Source organism: Equus caballus, chromosome 5 (genome assembly GCF_041296265.1).
Source record: "Equus caballus isolate H_3958 breed thoroughbred chromosome 5, TB-T2T, whole genome shotgun sequence".
NCBI lineage: Eukaryota > Metazoa > Chordata > Mammalia > Perissodactyla > Equidae > Equus > Equus caballus.
Genome location: NC_091688.1, coordinates 14,392,855 through 14,413,325, shown reverse-complemented (window position 1 = coordinate 14,413,325; position 20,471 = coordinate 14,392,855). Strand labels below are relative to the sequence as shown.

Here is a 20,471-nt window from a genome sequence, read left to right as displayed (position 1 = left end):
TATACATGGACTATTATGGGAAGAAGAAATAAACTTTTATCTTCTTTATGCTACTATGGCGAAGTTACATCTTTGTAATTCTAACTAATATTGTCCATTCAACACTGCCAATTCATTATCTCATGGACATCTTAGAGGCACTATGCATAAACTTCTAACCCCAGTTCAAACCTACCCAATCTCTAAGGTCAACACAATTTTCATACTCTCCTGCTTCTCAACCCCATTCTTGTCACCAAGACCTGACAATTTTACTTCCCTAATTTCTCTTAAATTTATTTCTTCCTTTCCACTCACTCTCTTTCACCAAGACCAGCCTATTAATGGACATTTTCCTCTTCACACCATCCATCGTCCACATTGCAACTGGAGTTATCCTTCTAAAATACGAACTTGTTGATGTCCTTCCTTTCCTAAAGCCTTCAGAGGCTCCACATTGTCTACACAATAAGGCAAAATTCCTTCCCATGGTGTTCATATTCTAACTCTTCCCTAATCTTCCAGTTTCACATCCAGTCACTGTCCCCCCAACCTCACGTGGTAGTGACTTCACTTCCCTATTTTTTCCCAGAGCACGCCGCTCCCTCCTGTGTTAGTGCTGGCTTGGTGCTGGTCAGTGAACCTGCACACACCCGCTCACACCTCCCTGACCGGCAAATTCTTGTTTTAGAGGCCTAGCTCAAGTATCTCCTTTGTGAAGCTTTCCTCCACCTTGCCCAGGCAGAACTACTGCCTTGTACAACATCCCACTTATCCCCTACCTATCTTCCTAGCTAATCGTGGTGTTCACAAAGGCAAAGACATGTCTGTCTTCTCCTCGTACCACCAGTGCTTCAACATCCCAACACCAAGCACACAGCAGATACAGTTTTAATAATAATAGCAGCCAACATTTGAGCGAGACTCTATTCTAAGTACTTTAATCTTCACAACTCTGTCACGTAGGTACCATTATTATCTCCACTTTGGAGATGAGAAGACAAGACCTAGAGAAGTAAAGTAGTTAAACTTCAAGGTCACAGAACCAGTAAGTGTGCCTGAAAACGTGCACTAACTCTTATAGACATACTGGAATGGAATATTTGATAATATTTTTAGTAAGTGATTATTATGTGACTTGCATTATGCTAGGGGTTCTTGGGTGGTAGATGAGTATATAACATGGTAAAATTAGAAAAAAACATGAAATGCTTTTGGAGAGATACAAAATAAATAAATTATTCTTATATGTGACAGCAATATAAAAATCAGACGTTGTTCATGAACAAATCTAAAGTGATTGAAAATGTACATATTTTACATAGTGTTTACTAACAAAAGAGCATCATTTTTCAGGGAAGAAAAGGTATTTAGAGCAGTAGTCCCCCAAGCGTAGTTCAGGAACTCCCAGGACACTGATATCCTTTCAAGAAGTCCATAGGATCAAAGTTATTTTGCTATTTTAGTATTCTTATGAAAATAGTTATTTGCCCCTTTCACCGTGTTAACATTTGCATTGATTGTGTAAAAGCAAGGGTGGGTAAAACTCCAGGCACCTTAGCTAAATCAAGCCAGTGGCACCAAGTTTTACTAGTTGTCATTTATTTGTCACTGTCATGCATTCACAGTAAATAAAAAAAGAAAGAAAAAAAAGGCAAATCTCACTTAAGAATGTCCTTGATAAAGGAATAAAAATTACTAAGTTTATTAAGTCCCAACCACTGAGTGACTCTTCTCAATATTCTCTGTGAGAAAAATGAAAGTAACATAAAACACTTCCCAAGCTGTCTTAAGGAAAAGCACTTGTCCATTTGAGTTGTGAACTGAACTAGCAGCTTTTTGTGGAATATTATTTTTACTTGAAAGATGAACTAGACACTATTTTCATGGAACACCATTTTTGCTTGAAAGGACCACTAACAAACTATGTTTATTCAGACTTGGGTAACTCATACACTTTCTCCAAAACGAACTGAGCCTGCCATTGGAAAACACTGATAAAATTCAAAGCTTTCAAGTGACAATTAGAATTTTGGAAATCTTGCATCCACCACCATGAGCTTGACAGCTTCCTAATACTTAATACTTTTCTGATAAGATCAGTGGCGATATTAATGAATGTGATTTTTTAAAAATATATTGTGTGATGAAGTATGTCAACACTTGGAAGCTCTACGTAACTCAGTGAACCAGTATTTTCCAAATGACCAAGGCATGTTTTGAAATCACAGCCGGGGGTCACACAGCCATTCAGGGCCAGTTTCACTGAGTCCACACTTAGGAGGGCCTATGCTTGCTTCAATGCTCTGCTACTGTTGTCTTGAAATTCTTAATTTTTAAACAAGAAGCCTTGCATTTTAATTTTACACCAGAGCCTCCAATTACACAGCCAGTTCTAGATCCATTAAAGTGCAAAGGCAGGGGGCAAGCCCAGGGCCGAGCAGTTAAGTTTGCATGCTGTGCTTCAGCGGCCCAGGGTTTCTCTGGTTCAGATCCTAGGCATGGACCTAGCACCGCTCATCAGGCCGTGCTGAGGCAGCGTCCCACATAGCACAACCAGAAGGACCTACAACTAGAATACGCAACTATGTACTTGGGGGCTTTGGGGAGAAGAAGAAAAAAGAAAGACTGGCAACAGATGTTAGCTCAGGTGCCAATCTTTAAAAAAAAAAAGTGCAAAGGCAGAGCAATGGATTTTAACACAGCAGAGAATGAAAAGTTCAAATTCCACATGGCAACTAATCTTTAAAAACTACCATTTGTCAAGATTTGGTACACTATCAAAGATATTCTTCTGGAAAGGCTATTAAAATACTCCTTCTCTCAGCTACCTATCTGTGCGAGGCCAGATGTTTTCACATACTTCAACCAGAACAATGTATCTCAAGAGATTGAAGACAGAGGGAGATATTAAAACTCAACTTTCTTCCTTGAAGCCAGATATTAGAGATCTGCAAAAATGTGAAACAATGCCACTCTTCTAATTTCCATAAAATAGTTTCTTTTCATAAAAACAGGTTATATTCACACAAATGGACTTATCATTATTTTTAAACTTTCGTGATTTTAATTTCTATATGATAAATATCAATAAACAAAAGCTCTCTTAGGTCCTTAATTTTTAAGAGCCCTGAGACCAAACTGTTTGAGAACTGCTGATTTAGAATGAGATACAGGGAAAATACTTTGAAAAGAACAGATTCCTACCGCATTTCAATCATCATGTCTTCAAGTTTCTCTGATGAATCCCTGCTATAGATTCGGATGTAGAATTGACTAGGAGAGATGACGTACTCCACAAAGACTCCCACGAGGGTACTGGTATCTAACGGTGGCAACCTGCACAGTTTCTTGTCCCGCACAGCATCTGGTGGGATATCATGATTTGCCATTGCCAGGTTGAGCTGTGATTTGCTAATTTCTACTTGCTATAAGTTAAAAAAAGAAATCATAGAAACCACTATAAATCTTTGGGTGACATTTCAAACTCTATGACAATGTATTCAAAGTATATTTCACGAGTCACTTTTATCAGAATCACCCGGGAAATTACAAAAATGAAGATTCTTAGGCTTTAGCCCAGATCTACTGATGCAGAATACCTGGAAGTGGGGCCCACAATTACTCATTTAAAAAAATTCCTTAGGTGATCCTTACCTGTGTTAAAACACGAAAACTCCTGCCTTATGATGTTAAGAATTAAGTGTGCTACACAACTGCCCTATACAAAATTGAAAATATAATACTGCAAATATTCAGGCTGAACTAAGATACTCATCCTACCCAACCCTTCCAACAAAGGTAACTTTAAAGAATGGATTTAATTTCAGATTAGTCTTCCGATCAAAAACAGGGTTTCTCAAACTCTCTCATTCTAAAATATATTATTTTCTTTAGGCTTTCCTACTGTCCTTGAGAAAATATAGCAGGCTCCCCAAACAAAATGTTTTCCTTCCATGAAAGAAGCCACAAATAGAGGGTAGAAGGGAAGAAGAGTAAGCAATTAATTCTTTAATAACAACAAAATAAGTAATAGGAGATGAGGACACAAAAAGGGAGAATTGTGTGTGGAGATGTAATGAAGGAGAAAAAAATAAAAGCACCCCATAACTGAGGATAGGGGCAGCCTGCAGCAGTGGTTGAGGCATACAGCTGAAACACAGCTCCTCTGTTCTTCCCACTAAAGCTCTCGAGGGTTTCAATACTACATTTTGAAAAACATGGACAGAGAATCAGCAATGTCATCTTGAACGAACTGTCAAATCTTCAAAGCCATCTGAAAAATTTAAAATGAGACTTGAGGGAAAGCTAGTTATAGAGAAGACAAAAACCAGAATAAATCCTCATAAGGCGACTCCAAGAAATCACCTATCTAGAAATAAGACTTTTCTAAAACACAATTTTGGTTTAAAGAAACATTCACTCAGTTACTTTCCATAATGCTGACTCTCCAATGCTCAAAGTCTTTAAACCTTACTCACCAGCTGTAAAGGCTTTACCACCAGATTAGGCTTCTTGCAAATCTTCTGTTTCTGCTCTTCAAGGTTTTTTGAAGGGCAATCCCATGTAGTCGCCTTGACAGCAGCAGTAGACAGTGAATTTCTAGGGGGACTGGAGACACAAGCTTTGGCCTCTGTTTTCTTATCTGATTGAACCAGACATGAATTTCTAACTGACGAAACAGCTCCATCTGAAATGACCAACAGAGTGCCCTATGTATATATATTAAAATAACTTGTATAACTGTTCCTAAGCACATTCCGTGTGCCAGGCACTGGGCAGATAATGATAAATGAGAGAGAGGAATCTGTCTTTGCAGATCCAGTACGAAGGGATATAAATGAAGTTCCAGATAGGAACAAATCTTTATTTATGTTGTGGGGGGAGAGGGTAAGTCTGGTAAGGTTTCTTAAACTTCGGTGAAAGGTTTTATTTTTCAACATCCTGATTTCGATTCATTTCTCGTTCAACGTTAGCAGTGAACATTCATCACTACTTAATGTATGTGACTACTTAATATTTCATAATACGTGTCTTAATTTTTAGGGAATTCCCAATAAATCACGTATTTTATTCAAATTTACATGTGTATAATGATTACAAGAGGTTGACACATTAAAACAGACCCCATATAGATCTAAAATCACGGTGGCTCCTAAAGAAAAACTAATACGTGCACAAAGATGGAGATACAAGAATATTTGTCACTGTATTTTTAATGATAAAAAATGGATAGACTTTACATGTCCATCAATAGGAGACAGGTTAAATGAATTTATAATACAATCACATAAAAGAATTATATGTAGTTAAAAAGGATGAAATAAACTTGTATATGCTGATATGGAAAAATATCCATAATATATGAAGTATAAAAAGCAAGGACTTACACAAAACTATTATATCAATATTGTATAAGAAAATTATACATATGATAAATAACTATATTACATAGAAGAGGTCCAGAAAAAGACCCACTAAAACTATGACTGCTAGTTACCACCTCTGCATTGCTGGAATTGTTTAAACAAGCAAATATTGTGTTTGTAATTTTTTAATAATCCAGCTATGCTTACATATACATCGAAAAAAGTCTGCGGGGGCTGGCCCTGTGGCCGAATGGTTAAGTTCACAGGCTCTGCTTTGGGCGAAACCAGGGTTTCGCCAGTTTGGATCCTGGGTGCAGACACGGCACCGCTCATGCAGACATGCTGAGGCAGCGTCCCACATAGCACAACCAGAAGGACCTACAACTGGAATATACAACTATGTACTGGGGGCCTTTGGGGAAAAGAAGAAAAAAGAAGATTGGCAACAGACGTTAGCCCAGGTGCCACTCTCTAGGGGAAAAAAAAAAGAAAAACATCTGGAAGGCTACATAAAAATTCTAACAGCATTTTTGGGAGGAGTAAAATGTTCAACTGTTCTACTTTCAAACTGTTTTGGGGGAAATGTTCACTTTCAACTTTCTACTTCTCTGTGCTGTTTGAATATTTTAGAATGAACATGTGTTATTTGAATTATCAGAAAAATCAACAAAGATACATTTACATTTTGGAAAAAAAACAGCTGTCCATCATGACCACTTGTAAAAACTTATCAAAATACAAGCACTATATTGCATATGAATCTATAATAATCTCAACATAAATTTCAAAAGAAAACAAAGTTAAGCCCAAACAAACAAAAATCAAGTTCCCTACAGATGTTAGCTCAAGGCCAATCCTCCTTACAAAAAACAAAACAAAACATCAAGTGCCCTAAATGCAATGCGGTATGCAGGAGCGAATCCACAAACAGAAAAAGAACAATGGTGGGAAAACTGGTCAAATGGGAATGAAATCTGGAATTTAGTTAATAGTAAGGTACCTATGTTAATTTTTTACTTTTGATAGATGTATCATGGTAATGTTAATATTAGGGGAAACTGGCGGAAAGGCACACGGAAACTCCGTAGTATCTTTGAAACTTTTCTATAAAATTCTAAAATTATCCCAAAATAAATAGTGTATTTAAAAAAAATACAAGTACAAGGTCTCAGTGCACACCGATTTATTCTAAATCTCCATGTATTTCTAAAAAGCTTTTGATGTGCAGCCAGAGTTAAGGACCACTGAACTATCTAGCGCTTCCCCACCAGATCTTTTCAGAAAATTGATCTCCTCAGGATTATCCAAAAATCTGGACAACGAAGAAACTAAATTTTAGAAATTCAGATGGTCTTTATTAATAATATAGGTGAGCCTTATTACAACAAATATCACCAGAAAGAAGGTCATTATATGCAAAACATTTTCAAGGCTAAGGTGTGATCTGTTTGGCTGATGCGGTTACAACAAGGAACATTACATAACCAGTGCTTTCTTTTTCCTTGTCTATACAGGGACAATTAAAAATCAGGTTTGCATCATATTGTAATTCAACTCACCAGGTGGTAGAGGCTTCATATCAGCATCAAACACCAGTAAATCTTGTTCTCCTTCCCTGAACTCAACATGGAGAATGTCACTTAGAGCTCCAACAAGTTCTGTTACATTTAAGAAGCCCAACTTTTTTGGTGAAAGTTGCTCTTTAAAATGTACCTGTCAGGAAAAAAAACCACACACACAAATAATATGAAACAACAACGTCAGATACCAGGAACACAACATATACAGCTGCCCTTGGACAACGCTTCAATCTGGACTTAGCCAAGCTAAATTTGTAAGGCTCAGTGAATGCAGGCGTTCTCAAGGCTGCTTCCATGCAAGTACAATGCAAACCAAGAGACCTAAAAGCCCTCACCACGAAACTTCTAGGGCAAGCTCCAGCTCCTCTTAGAGCATATGACAAACTGAGGTGAAAACTAGGGGACCTTTTTATCTCTCATTTTTAACGTCTGATTATAAAGTGAAAGTCAAAAAAAAAAGAGAATGAACAAAATACAAAAATTCTAATAAAACTGTTGATATTTCCCTATTTTGAGAGAGAATATTCACTACCACTTTCAATATGCAATAAAGTAATACTATTTTAAAATATTTCCTTAAAATTTTATTATTTCACCCAAGAAGTTGAGACAAATAAGCAGGTGTCAGTGTATTTCTTACCGTATACTGTTTGATTTCCTTGCCTTGGAAAACAAGAAAAATTATACCAAATATAGATAGAAGAGAATATATCTAGGATAGATACTAAATGTTTGGTTTAAACTGTACAGTGAATTAGGAAGTTTGCTTCCTCATTAATAAGACCTCCCATTAAAATGTTCAAATGCTTCTTCTTCTTTTTTTTTTGGTGAGGAAGATTGGCCCTGAGCTAACATCTGTTGCCAATCTTCCTCTTTTTGCTCGAGGACTATTGTCACTGAGCTAACATCTGCACCAACCGTCCTCTATTTTGTACGTGGGATGTCTCCTTAGCATGGCTTGATGAGCGGCACATAAGTCAGCACCCAGGATCCAAACCCGTGAACCCTGGGCCACCCAAGCAGAGCACACGATAAAAATGTTCAAATTCTTAACTAAACTTGTGTCTCCCAAACTGAGGTAAAGCACTTGAGCTAATCATAATTCTTGCTTTCTTCCTCTGACTAGGTGTTAGGAAGAAATAAATCCTTGCTCTGACTTACACAGTGGGGAAGATGGACAGGTACACAGAAGGCAAACACTCTAAAAGGACCGACCCTGACAGAGGCTGGGACTAATGCAGGGCAGACCTTCCTGTTCGTGTGATCCTCTGAGGCCCAACTTAACTCTTTATGACTTCTCCCAGGACTCTTCTAAAAATGGGGGCCCACCATCAGTCAAGCCATGGTTTAAAACAGTCATTCATAATCACACCTACAGCCAATAGTGAACACCCCAAGAGCGAAAGAACTGGTACAGGCCAGGGGGAGGGTGATGGTGAACCAGACTTGGCATCTCTGTCTACTTGTTTGTACGTTACATATCGTGGCTTCTTTTCCTTTTATGCTCATTAATCTCTTTAATTGTTTTTTACCTTCTCTGTAAGAGCCTAATACTATGAATATACAAATCAGTTGAGCACAAGACTAGTTTGGCAAGGATTTTTTTAAATGTAAGTTATTAATTTTTTGAATAATTAAGTGATATTTGGAAGTTTCAAACAGGTATCCAGCAAAAACTAAGTCTCCAGTCCACTCCCATCCATCCCTCAGTGACCCAGGAGATCACCTGCCTAGAGGCAGTTTCTTGCACAAACCATCATCACCAGTTTCTTGTGAAACTTTCCAGAAATTGTCAAAACATGAACACGTGTCATCCTTCAATATAACACATTACATCTATTATACACATTTTGCTTTTTTCAGTTAATATAGAGATAATTCCATGTCAGTATATGAAACATAACTGAGCTTTGCTTTGTGACCCTGGGACTCAGTTTTTCAGTAAGTTTAGTCCACTGATTGACATGTCAGATATATTTTGCCCTAATTCCTTTGTTACGCTTTCTGCTTTACAGACTCCCAACCATAAGCAAGGAAGTAACTGGTATATTTCTACTCCCATTCTCCTCACTCCTCTTCCATCTCCAACCCATTTTTAGTTATATTATTCTTTCCTTAGAGTTTATATTTATGCCTTCAAATATATGTACACATCCCTATTACATGATTTCATTTCCTCGCAGTTGGATTCTGCAGATGACACACACGTAGTGCAAACACTATTTTCTGTAAATTGACAGCTGGGTCCATAGGCTTGATCAGACTCATGCTCCATCTCTTTGACAACACTGTAAGCGATGCTGTGTTCTGAAAAGAGGCACATAGTGTCTGGCTGTCTCTTTTTTGGCATTGTTAGGAGCCATTACTGATCAATGCCTAGATTCACTATTTTATTGAGGGTTTTAACATAGTGATAATCTAATTTTATCAAATTTTTTTGGTTATTTAGTTGGAACATTTTATAGAGATATGCTCCCCTCATCTGCTATTTGGTTAGCTAGTCATACCAGTTCATTTAGGAAAGCCAGGATAAGTGACTGGCTCTTTCTCTTTATTTACCATTTTTCAAGAAAATGATTGGTTCTCTATCATCCTCCATGGTGACCAAACAGTTTTTAATATCACATGAACTCAAAGAATTAAACATATTTGATGGGCTTCAAACCACTGCAATTATTATCCATATTGAAATCTGAAATAACTCCTCAAGTGGATTTCCTGAGCCCTCCTGGTGTTGACCTAGTCTTTAAGAGCTTCCTTGTGGTCTGGAATGATAAGATGTTCCAGGCTGGATTTACTTAATTATAATATCCTTGTACATACAATTAAAATTATCCCATAATTACTCCCATATATCCCGTAATTATTAATATGCTCTATACCACATTACACCATAGTCTCAGAATGATAGTACTAATATTACCACCAATATAATTAATAAAAGCAGTTAAAATTTTTTGCCCATGCTTACCCCTTCTCTTTCTACTATTTTGCGTAACTGTCGTTTATCTACATTGTAAGGGTATATAGCCATTACTTACTATATTCTCCCCTTTCTAACGCTCATTTGGTCTTAGTTTTATAAGTGGCGCTCACTGTCAGTTCTGTCATGTCTCCTTAGTGAGTTTGGTCATTTGAAGTTCCTTCTTCAGTAGACTCCTTGTGAAGGGCTCATGGGAACAATAGTTCTTGAATTCTTGCACAGTGATAATAGCTTGTCTGGTTCTCTATAGTTGAAAGTCAATTTTGCTACCTATAAAATCCTTGGCTCACATTTTCTTTCCTTGAATACCTGAAACACATTGCTCCCTTTTCTTCTAGCATAGAACATTGCTGTGAAAATGTCTATAACTTAATTCTGTCTCCCTTATAAGTCACTTGCTCTTTTTGTTTAGATGCCCAAAGAATAGCTTTCTCTTTTTCTTTAAGTCCAATAATTTGGTGTTGGTCATTCTGGGTTGATATTCTCAGGTATGCAATGTGCTTTTTCAATATATAGTTTCAAATTTTCCATTTCATTAAAGTTTACTCAAATTACAGTTTTCAGTATTTGTTCTGTTCCATTCTTTGGCTTTATTACAGACATATAACCATTTACATTACAACACATGTAGATGTAAGACATGTAATTACATGTACATGTAACACAAGAATGGTATACTGTTGACCAAGTATTTCAAGAGGACTAATCACACAGGTAGCTTTAATATCATGTTGGATAAATAAAGGGTTAGAAAGTGTTTCTACAAGTTAGAATACAGGTTAAATTAAATCTATACTTACTATATATTTCTAATCATAAAGTTGGATTTCTGCTTAAGTGTGTTTATAAAGAAGAGCAAAGAGCCTCTCCATAAAATTTAAATGTTTGTTTTAATTTCTCCAAAATTGTTGACTTGTAACCTTAACACCATGCATTTTTATTACAGGAAACTACATTTGCTAAAATGTTCATGGCAGAAAACTGTTCACTTTGAGTCATGAATCTGGCATAAGAGGTTGATTTTACCCATAAATTTTAGGACAATTAAGTCATATTCTATTATTCCCAGACTTTATTCTGTAATTTCAATATTAGATAAGTGACTTTATTTGTTAATCCAAAAAACATCAAGACCCTTTGTTATAGCTTTCTCCCATGGGCCTATTTAAATAAACTTTTTGGCTCTAAAAGATTCATTTCTTTAAAAGAATGTGAATTTAAGTTTTCTCCATCATTGAGAGATGATGTGTATCTTTCCTATCTAAGTTTTCTTCTTCTTCTTCAACTATGAGTTAACATTTATTGAACAATTTCTATGTGGCAGGCACTGTTCTAAGCACTTTATTTTAAATCATTTAAACTTCACAAAACTCTATAAAGTAGGTAATATTATCCTGACTTTACACATCCTCTATAAAATAGCACATAGAGGTGAGTGACGCATCTTAACCATTATGCTATAGTATCTCATAATATCCATGTTTATATTTACAAATATATGATAGTTTTCACAGCACAGTAGTTAAGAGTTAGGATTCTGAAGCCATGTTGCCCAGGGTTCAAACCCCATCTCTACCCATTACTGGCTATCTGACCCTTAAGCAAGTTACTTCTCTGTGTCTCGGTTTGTTGTGAAAAATCAAATGAATTACCATATGAATGGCAATCAGAATAGAGCCTGGCACACAGTTAACATATGTACAGTCTTACCATTTTTAAAAATTGGATATGTGGCAGTATCTGAATTATCATTCTGCAACTTGATTTCTTCACTAAACATTATGATTCCAAAAATGATCATGCTACAGAGCAGATCCAGTTCAGTTATTTTCTCTACTACATATTATTCCATTGTATGGAATGTCAATCTCAATTTATTTATCTATTCTCCTCTTGACGGCCATTTAACTTGTTTCCAGTTTTTTGCCATGCTGCAATGTACATGTCTCATGTATGTCTCCATGTGCACACGTGTAAGAGTGTCTCTAAAGTGCATACGTAGCAGTGGAACTACTGGATCACTGGGTAAATATCTTCAGCTTTACTTGCTAATGCCAAAATGCTCTCCAAAGGGGTCTTGTCCCACAAGCAGTGTAGGAGGTATTCTGTTTCTCCACATTCCCACTAACACTTGGTATTATCAGACATTAAATAAATTAACTTTTAATCTAACAATAACAGAAAGTAGTAAAAAAAATCCTTCCTATGCATAATCAAACATTTATTAAGGACCATGTTCTTAACTCTTTAGTAAAGAAAAGGACACCAAATTGCAAAACAAGATGTTCCAGAGCACAGACTTGGAGGATCCAGGGAGTAGCAACAAAACCTCTATCACAAGAAACATAAGCCATAAAAAACCAGGTTGGTGAAAAAGAAAACACTCACCTCAAACTCTCCAAGCAGTTTAGAAATAAGCAAGCCTTCTGGAAACTTGGATACAACCTAATACATAGAAAATAAAATACAATATAACCATATTTAGCTTTAGCTCTCATAAAATAAATATTCTACAAAATAATTTCAAGCATTTTAAATGGCAGAAAAGAAGTACAATGGACATTATAGAAAACTTTGGAAAATACAGTTAAGCAAAGAGAAAATGTCCATAAATAGTAGCCATTGTTGTCCATATGCACAACAATATACCTATATTTAATATAAAAATAAGGCCATTATTTCCATAACCAGTTTTTTACTATCATACCACAGACATCTTTCCATGTTGGTAAATAGGGATTGACATGTTTACTGGCTACAGACTTTTCAAAAAGTATTCAATATACTTAAATTTATTTACTCGATCCTCTATGACTATTTCCTATTTTTCATCATCACAAATACTGTAACAATTATCCTCACACTTGCATCTTGCACACCTGTCCAATTATTTTTTAGGATAAATTCTTACAAGTAGACTTACTCTATTCCTATAAAATATAAAAAGCTTTGTGTTTTCCTAGATTTGTCCAGATATATTTTATAAAAATTTCTAATTCAAGCTTCAGAAAAATATAAAGTAAAAATTATCCCCAAATTCTGTGACCCAGAGATAATCACTGCTGCTTTTCAGAAATCATCCTTCCAGAAACCTCTTTATGCACACATATATGCAGACTGTTCATGATTTTATACAAACGGACAATACCAAACATGCCATTATATAAAATCTCTTTTTAAAGCCCAACAACATGCCAAGGAGATACTTGCATGTAAATAATAGTGACACACATCAACTTTCTTATGAGCTGCATGATATTCCCTAGTTTGAGTGGGTAATTTAACCAATCCTTTATCAAAGGATTCTTAATTTTTCTCTGATTTTTTGTTACCATAAAGAAGTCATATTGAGCACTGTTGAGTAAACCCAATTGTTGGACACTTGCTAAAATGTCCAAACAAAAAAACGGGGCCTGAATCCACCAAGGTTTTTGTATTTCTCCCAGTAAAATCACAACAGCTAAAAAGGAATAATATAAGGCAGTTAAGTGCGGTAATAGCACTCTGATTATTCAAATCAGAATTAACAGCTCCCACCTAAATTTTAAGTGTACATACTCTCTAGCCCAACACGTAACAGTCAGAGGGCTTTTACAAATTAATAAGGCAAAACAGTAAATTAGGGCAAGGACATCAACAGGCAATTCACATAACAAATATAAACGGCTACTAAGCATATGAAAAGATACTTAATGTAGAAACCAAAAGGTATAAATTAAAACAACATGATTGGATAATAACATTTCACTGTAAGCGGGAGTGTAAATTTGTTCAAACATTTTAGAGGGCAATTTAGTAATATTTAACATCAAAATTTAAAATATTCAATACCATTGGCAATTCCACTTCTAGATAAATGTTTAAGGATATTAACTACAGCATTTTTTAATAGCCAAGGCTAGGAATAACCCAAATGTCAGTCAATCATGGATCTCATAAATGAAATATGGTACATCAACACAATGGCATACCATGCACTGTTTAAAATAATAGTTCACATATATGTATATAAAATTGGTATTTGAAAGATCTTGAACTGTTTGTTAAGGATGATTTATTGGGGTGAGGGGGAGAAAAAAGAGGAGAGAGAATTCATGGAGGAACAAATTTTCTACATAATTTTGACAACATTTAAAAATTTTTAGGGGTGTGTAATTTATCGGGTTATTTTCCTGATCTTAAAAGAACAGCCCCTCCATTTGCAACACATTTGAAAAGATCAGGTATAAATACAAAACTAATAATAGCTGTAGGCAAATTAAATTTATCCACAAATGATATCTAAATGTACAATTACTTATTCTTATCCATTTTCAGAAAAAGAAAATACTTACAAATTTTATCTTATCTTTTAGTTCTGGATTGATAGTCCCTCCAGGTCCAATTTGTGCAATAACTGATTTGAATGTGTTCTCCAACTATGAAAAAAGAAAAAAAATCTAGTAAAAAAAATGTCAAAAATAAATCTAAACTGTATGTAAAGGAAATATCTATCAGAGGAAATGTATTTCAATCAAATGAATAAAATACCTCTTAAGAGGCACTGTAGCATTTCATAGCATATAAAATACATTTAGAGTAGATGGAATATTTATAAAACTAAACACTCTGGAATCTTCCAGGATAATTAACATTCTCTATAACAATTAGATTCTAGTCTTCAATTACTCCATCCCATACTCTTATCCAGAAAGGACTTTTGTTACTCATTTTCTTCTGTTTATGAAAGTATTCAATGTTTATTAAACACATACTTAGTGAATGCCTAATGCGGGGAAGAGATGGGATGGTGGAAGGGCCCTGGAAGGTGGGACTAAGTGTGAGCCAGGGCACTGGTGGAATGACTGGCCCTCAAGCGAGCACAAGAAGGAAAAGCTCCTCTGTTGTAGAGAAAAGGGGAAAGACAGACCCAGCAGGGATAGGGAAAAAGCTCCACAAATGTGGGTCAGAAGGTGGACAGAGTTACTATCTGATGGCTTCAGTATTTCCTCTGTGAGTTCAGAAGCAAAGCCCATTCCTAAGAGCGGACAGAAAGGGGAGAGAGCTCAGACAGTTGAGAAAGTAGAAAAAGTGGTAAAATAAAAGTTGAGGAAATAATGGATGATAATCTAAACTATAGGGAGGAGTAAAGACAGGAGGGGCCTGAGTTAAGAAAGCAGGGGATCTGAGGATTTTAGCAGAGAGAAGCCAATGGCATAGAGAGGCCCCAATAAGGTAAAAAGATGATGTATGGGAACAACTGAAAACATAAGCTGGAAGCACAGGAGATTACGATCAGAGAGTAGGATGGAGCCTATCCAGACAGCCAAGGTCCAGCGAAAAGCCACAGCAGGGGAGATCTAAAGTGGAGTGAAAGATCATTATGCTTAAAGAGAAACGTAAAAAAACACACATTAGAAAAGACACAAAGATATAAAGAAAAACACAGATTACCTAAAATCCTATCACACAAGCACAATCACTTAATATTTTTTCCTTCTAAACTTCTTATTTTTTAATCTTTCATCTTATTGTCACTTGTAAGGAATGACAAACTGTGTGACCTTTTATGTCTCAGTTTCTTCAACTGAAAAATGAAGATAATCTCTGTATCTCATAAGGTTAATGGGAAAATGGGATCTGGGAAGCGGAGGATTAGATTCCTACGATTACATCACCAGCTTCACGAAAGGCCTCAGCCCTTGGTCTTCTGTTCTTTGTACTCCTTGCTGCCATGAGACGATTCCCTGAAGCCCTCCCAGTGAACAGTAAGAGAATCTAAACATAACTGACTTTTCACATCCCAATATGCTCCTACCACCTGAAGATTCAATACAATAACTTATTAAATTATTACTGTGCTAGGTGTTTCAGGGGACAAAAAAAGGTCATCTTTGACAGCGTCATTCCTCTCAAGCCACTTACACAATTAGGTGGGGAAATAAGATCAATGCATCAACAGCTCCAACCTAAGGCGGGCTCTAAGTGCCATTAAAGAGGTACAAAGTGCAGCGGGATATTCATCACATTCAGTTATAAATATACGGAAGGCTTCCTTTTAGAAGGGCCTTGAAGGATGGGGAGAATACTGCAGAGCGAGGTGGTAGAGAGGGCAATGAAGGTAGAAGGAACTTCACGAACAAAGGAAAAAGAATGAAACAGTTTCCCTGAAGGCATTAAGGAAGAAGTGAAAGAGAAAACTGAGAGAGGCGGACTGGAGGATATCACAGAACCTTAAATCCAAACTAAGGAGCTTTCCTTGGCCATGTAGACAAAACTTCCATCAGAGATTTTTGGCAGGGGAAAGACATTACCAGAACTTTAATCCTGAAGCAGAAAATTAGACTGGAGGGTGGACAACCAGTTAGGAGACCACTGCAACTCTCTGAGTGAGAGCTGTCACAAGGCTGCTAAGAGAACAAGAGGAGAAAGGGGGATATTACATAAGTGGAATCCACAGAAACTGGGAAGGAAGACAACAGAGAGGAAGGAATTGCTGATTCCACAAGGAGGAATAATAAGAAACCATGGAAACAGCCTCAAGAACTTGAAGTTTTATGCAGGCAACTAAAGGACCTTGAAACACAGAGGTAGGTTTTTGCTGGTTTTTAATCAATTGCAAGAGTGTGGGAAACTGGAATGTAAATGGCGGGATGGTGATTAAAAACTTGATTTGTCTGTCTTGAGCACGGACTCTGATAGGTCAGCAAACTGTGGCCGTTGGGCCAAATCTGGGCTGACATCTGTCTTTGTGAGGCCATGAGCTAAGAATGGCCTTGACATTTTTAAATGGTTGGGGGAAAAACATCAAAAAAAGAATAACATTTGTTGACACATGAAAATTATACGAAATCCAAATTTCAGTATCCATAAATAAAGTGTTATTGGAACATGGCCACACTCATTCACTGACATTGCCCACGTTGCTTTCGCTCTACAAGGGCAAAGTAGGGTGGGTACCACAGAGACCATCCGGCCCCCAACCTCAAATATGTACTATGTGGCCTTTAGAGAAAATATGTGCCAGGCCTGGGCTTAAGATGTCACATGATGGGCTCTTAGCTAGGAACAGAATGCTTCTCAAAAAAGTAAGAAAAAAATATTTTTTGCCTCAAGCTAGATGACTAAATTAAGCTGACTTTAAACCAAAAGTGGTGGGAGCGATTTTTTTACATCTTTTAATTTTAAAATCCAGGTAAACTTGGGGAAATGTATAATTAGAGAATAGAAGTTATAATGTCGGGGGGGAAAAGTAAGAGTGGGAGGTAATCAGTGACTGACACGAGGAGAGTAATCAAGAGGGGACCCTGATTTCAATAATGCTTTAGTCTCAGACGCCTACATACCAAAACACAAGGAACGGGCAATAAATCAAGAGGACAACGGGCATAAATAAAGATGCAAAGTGACCCAAAACAGGCCATATTCAGAGAGCAGCCTCTAGGACCAGAGAAGAGTTTTGAATCAAAAAGATACACTCCTCAGAAAAATGGACAAAGACATGAACAGACAATTCATAAAAATTAATACTGAATAGCCAATAAAAGCAGAAAGTTCAACTTCTAATAAATAGGCACTAATAGATATACTTATTTTCATATCAAATTGGAAAATTTTTACAATAATGCCCATTTCTTCATTCAACAAATATGTACTGAACACACCCTACGTGTTTCACATTATACTAATTATACCCCGGGATATACAGGGGTAATAAACTGGATATGGTCACTGCCCTCATGCAGCTTGCAGTCTAGTGTGAGGAGACAGACAGGAAACATCACACAAATAATACATAGTTACAATTACAATAAATATTATGAAAAAAGCCCAGAGTGTCATGAAAGGATAATATGCCTGAAGGTGCTGGGAAAGCAATGAGAGACCTAACTTCGACTGGGTTTGGTGAGGAGGGAGAGGCCACGGGAGGTCTTCTGAAGAAGTGCTCATCTATTCTGGGTATTAGCAAAGGGACAGGAAGCACGTTCACGTACATCTATGTGAGCATTAACCGAAACAGCTCTTATGGAGGACAACCTAACTGCATACACGACAAGCCTTACAAGTACACATTCCTTCGAAGCAGTGACTGTTCCTCCAGAAATTTATCCTGCGGAGTAATGGAGATACGTGCAAATTTGAGCAAGATTTTCATCATAAGGTTTTTCTAATAGCAAAAACTAGAAACAGCTTAAATGCTCAACCGAGGTTATAAGTTAAATTATGGCATATCCATACTGCCATTAAAAATTATGTTACATGACAATATTTAAGAATGTGGGATGTTCATAACATGTAATTAGGGCTAAAAAAAAAGCAGTTCACAAACCTAGATCAAAATGATTCTAATTTTATTTATTTTTAAAAAACTTTTCTGGGTGATAAAAGTATAGGTGATTTTTATTTTTCTTCTATCCTTTTTTGTATTTCAAATTTTCTGCAATCAATCTGTATCACTTTTGTAACAAGAAAAAGTTTTAAACAGACACCTGGACACCTGGGTGATATTCAGAAACACGAGGGCAGAAGCATTTTGGAAGGAAGATGCATGAGGCTAAAAGCAGAAAGGAACAGAAGTTACATCTTAGAGGAATATACTACAGAAACTTTTGCCCATATGGTAAAACATTAATACATTTCTGATAAAGATCACAAAACTGGCAGAGACACACATGCAGAAGTGATGTTTTCAACTGCTTAAATATTTGCTAGGTAATCTCATTTGACTAAAAGCTAGGCAATATGAAATCTGACTTGCCATACTAAAAATTTCATCTGAACTCATGGGAAAAAAAACTATTTTAAGTTGGCCAGAAAATGCAACTTCCAGAGAATTACATTAATTAACTCAATGAATGGCTCTTTCTAACAATAATTGTTTAACACATCCAGTCACTTGTCAAGGATACTCTTAAAAGATAGTTCAGCCAGATCATCAGGTGACATAAAAAAGCTTCTTTTCTTATATGCAATACCAAGTATAACACCTAATTCACATAAAAACTATCAATCATTTAGGTACAAATTCAAAATTAGGTGCAAACTAAGACCCCAGCCCTTATTTTTAATTCATTTAAGACCAGAAGATCTTCCCTTATAATTCCAGGTACACTACTTTAAATCTCATGCTGAATGTTACAAAAAAGCTTTCTAACGTTTAAGACAGTGGGTAGGGTAGGATGGGGTACTCTTACATGGTCTTAAGGCTAGAGAACATAGAAATGCCAGATCCCTGGTTCCTTGACCACTCTTACAGGCAATGACCTACTAATGGCAAGCAAAGTAACACCAGCGTTAGCTGTGGTCTAGGACTGGACACTAATGCAGAGAATTCTGATGAGCTGGGCTGGACAGTGCGTCTGAGGCTTCATTCACCAGAAAATATAGTTAATCCATACTCACCCACTCACATTTTCATTCCTCACCTCAACTTCCTCTCAAGAGCTCAAAATAAAGGAAACTGAAGGGTAAAAAACTTATTCGTGTCTTATAAAACAGGCTTCTAACCATTTGCTGTGTGAAACACAGCATGGCAATGGGCAAGGATTGGATGCTAATGACCAAGCCTGCCTGTTCCTCTTGCAGTAGAAAAATGAAGAAGGATTAATTCTCATTTCACAAAGCAGAAACAAATATTTGCCTTTTTTTTTTTTAGATTTTATTTTTTTTTTCCTTTTTCTCCCCAAAGCCCCCCAGTACATAGTTGTATATTCTTCGTTGTGGGTCCTTCTAGTTGTGACATGTGGGACGCTGCCTCAGCGTGGCTTGATGAGCAGTGCCATGTCCTTGCCCAGGATTCGAACCAACGAAACACTGGGCTGCCTGCAGCGGAGCGCGCGAACTTAACCACTCGGCCATGGGGCCAGCCCCAAATATTTGTCTTTTTAATAACATTTTTCTCTTATAACAAAATAACATATTTTCACTGTAGAAAAATATAAAATACAGACGATCAAAAGAAAATAGAAATCTGCAAATTTACAACTTTAATATTATTAACATATTTATGTTTTTTTCTATGCACATAAAGAAACATATACTTGTAGAGTTTTGAGGGACTACCTAGCAAAGTGATAGGTCTATAATTTTAAAGAAATGGAAAGTTGTACTTTTTATAAATAGGATTACATGGGATCTGATAATTATGTAGACTCTAGCCTGCTAGGAAATTAAACTATATAGTTTAGGAATAGAGCCCACTCCTTAGAATAAGATTTAAATAGTTCTGATGGCCAAAACTTCAACTGGAAGTGAGATGTGGTTGTTAGGTTACATCTACGAGGAATTCTTGGAGCTGCAAAACACAGGATGAAATGCAAAGGAAAATAAACATAGAAAAAGTGTACCTGGCATCTCTCTCACTCCATTCCTTGGAGCCATGCCCAAAGCAAAGGTCCCATCTTTGCAGTTGTTACTGCCTGGCTCAGCAGTTAAAGGCAGAGTCTTCCCACTCAAGTCTACAAAGTTTAAAGTCTCCAAAAAAAATTATGCACTATCATATTTTAATATTTTTTCTGGAATTCTTAGTCGGTACAAGAAATTTAGAAAATGCAAATAAAAACATTAAATATTGGAGGGGCC

At 36.5% G+C, this 20,471-nt stretch overlaps 1 protein-coding gene across 16 annotated transcripts in view; it reads right to left on the bottom strand.

Moving 5' to 3' along the window:
- TDRD5 (tudor domain containing 5) overlaps positions 1-20,471 on the bottom strand; it is an 82,923-nt gene that overhangs the window by 41,349 nt on the left and 21,103 nt on the right. For all 16 annotated transcript variants that reach the window (XM_023640638.2, XM_070267812.1, XM_070267813.1 and 13 more), the window contains 5 exons: positions 14,246-14,329; positions 12,300-12,356; positions 6,908-7,061; positions 4,461-4,669; positions 3,187-3,407 (listed from right to left, as the gene is read on the bottom strand). In XM_023640638.2, the coding sequence (XP_023496406.2) occupies positions 3,187-3,407; positions 4,461-4,669; positions 6,908-7,061; positions 12,300-12,356; positions 14,246-14,329 (725 nt within the window). The remainder of the gene's footprint in view (positions 1-3,186; positions 3,408-4,460; positions 4,670-6,907; positions 7,062-12,299; positions 12,357-14,245; positions 14,330-20,471) is intronic.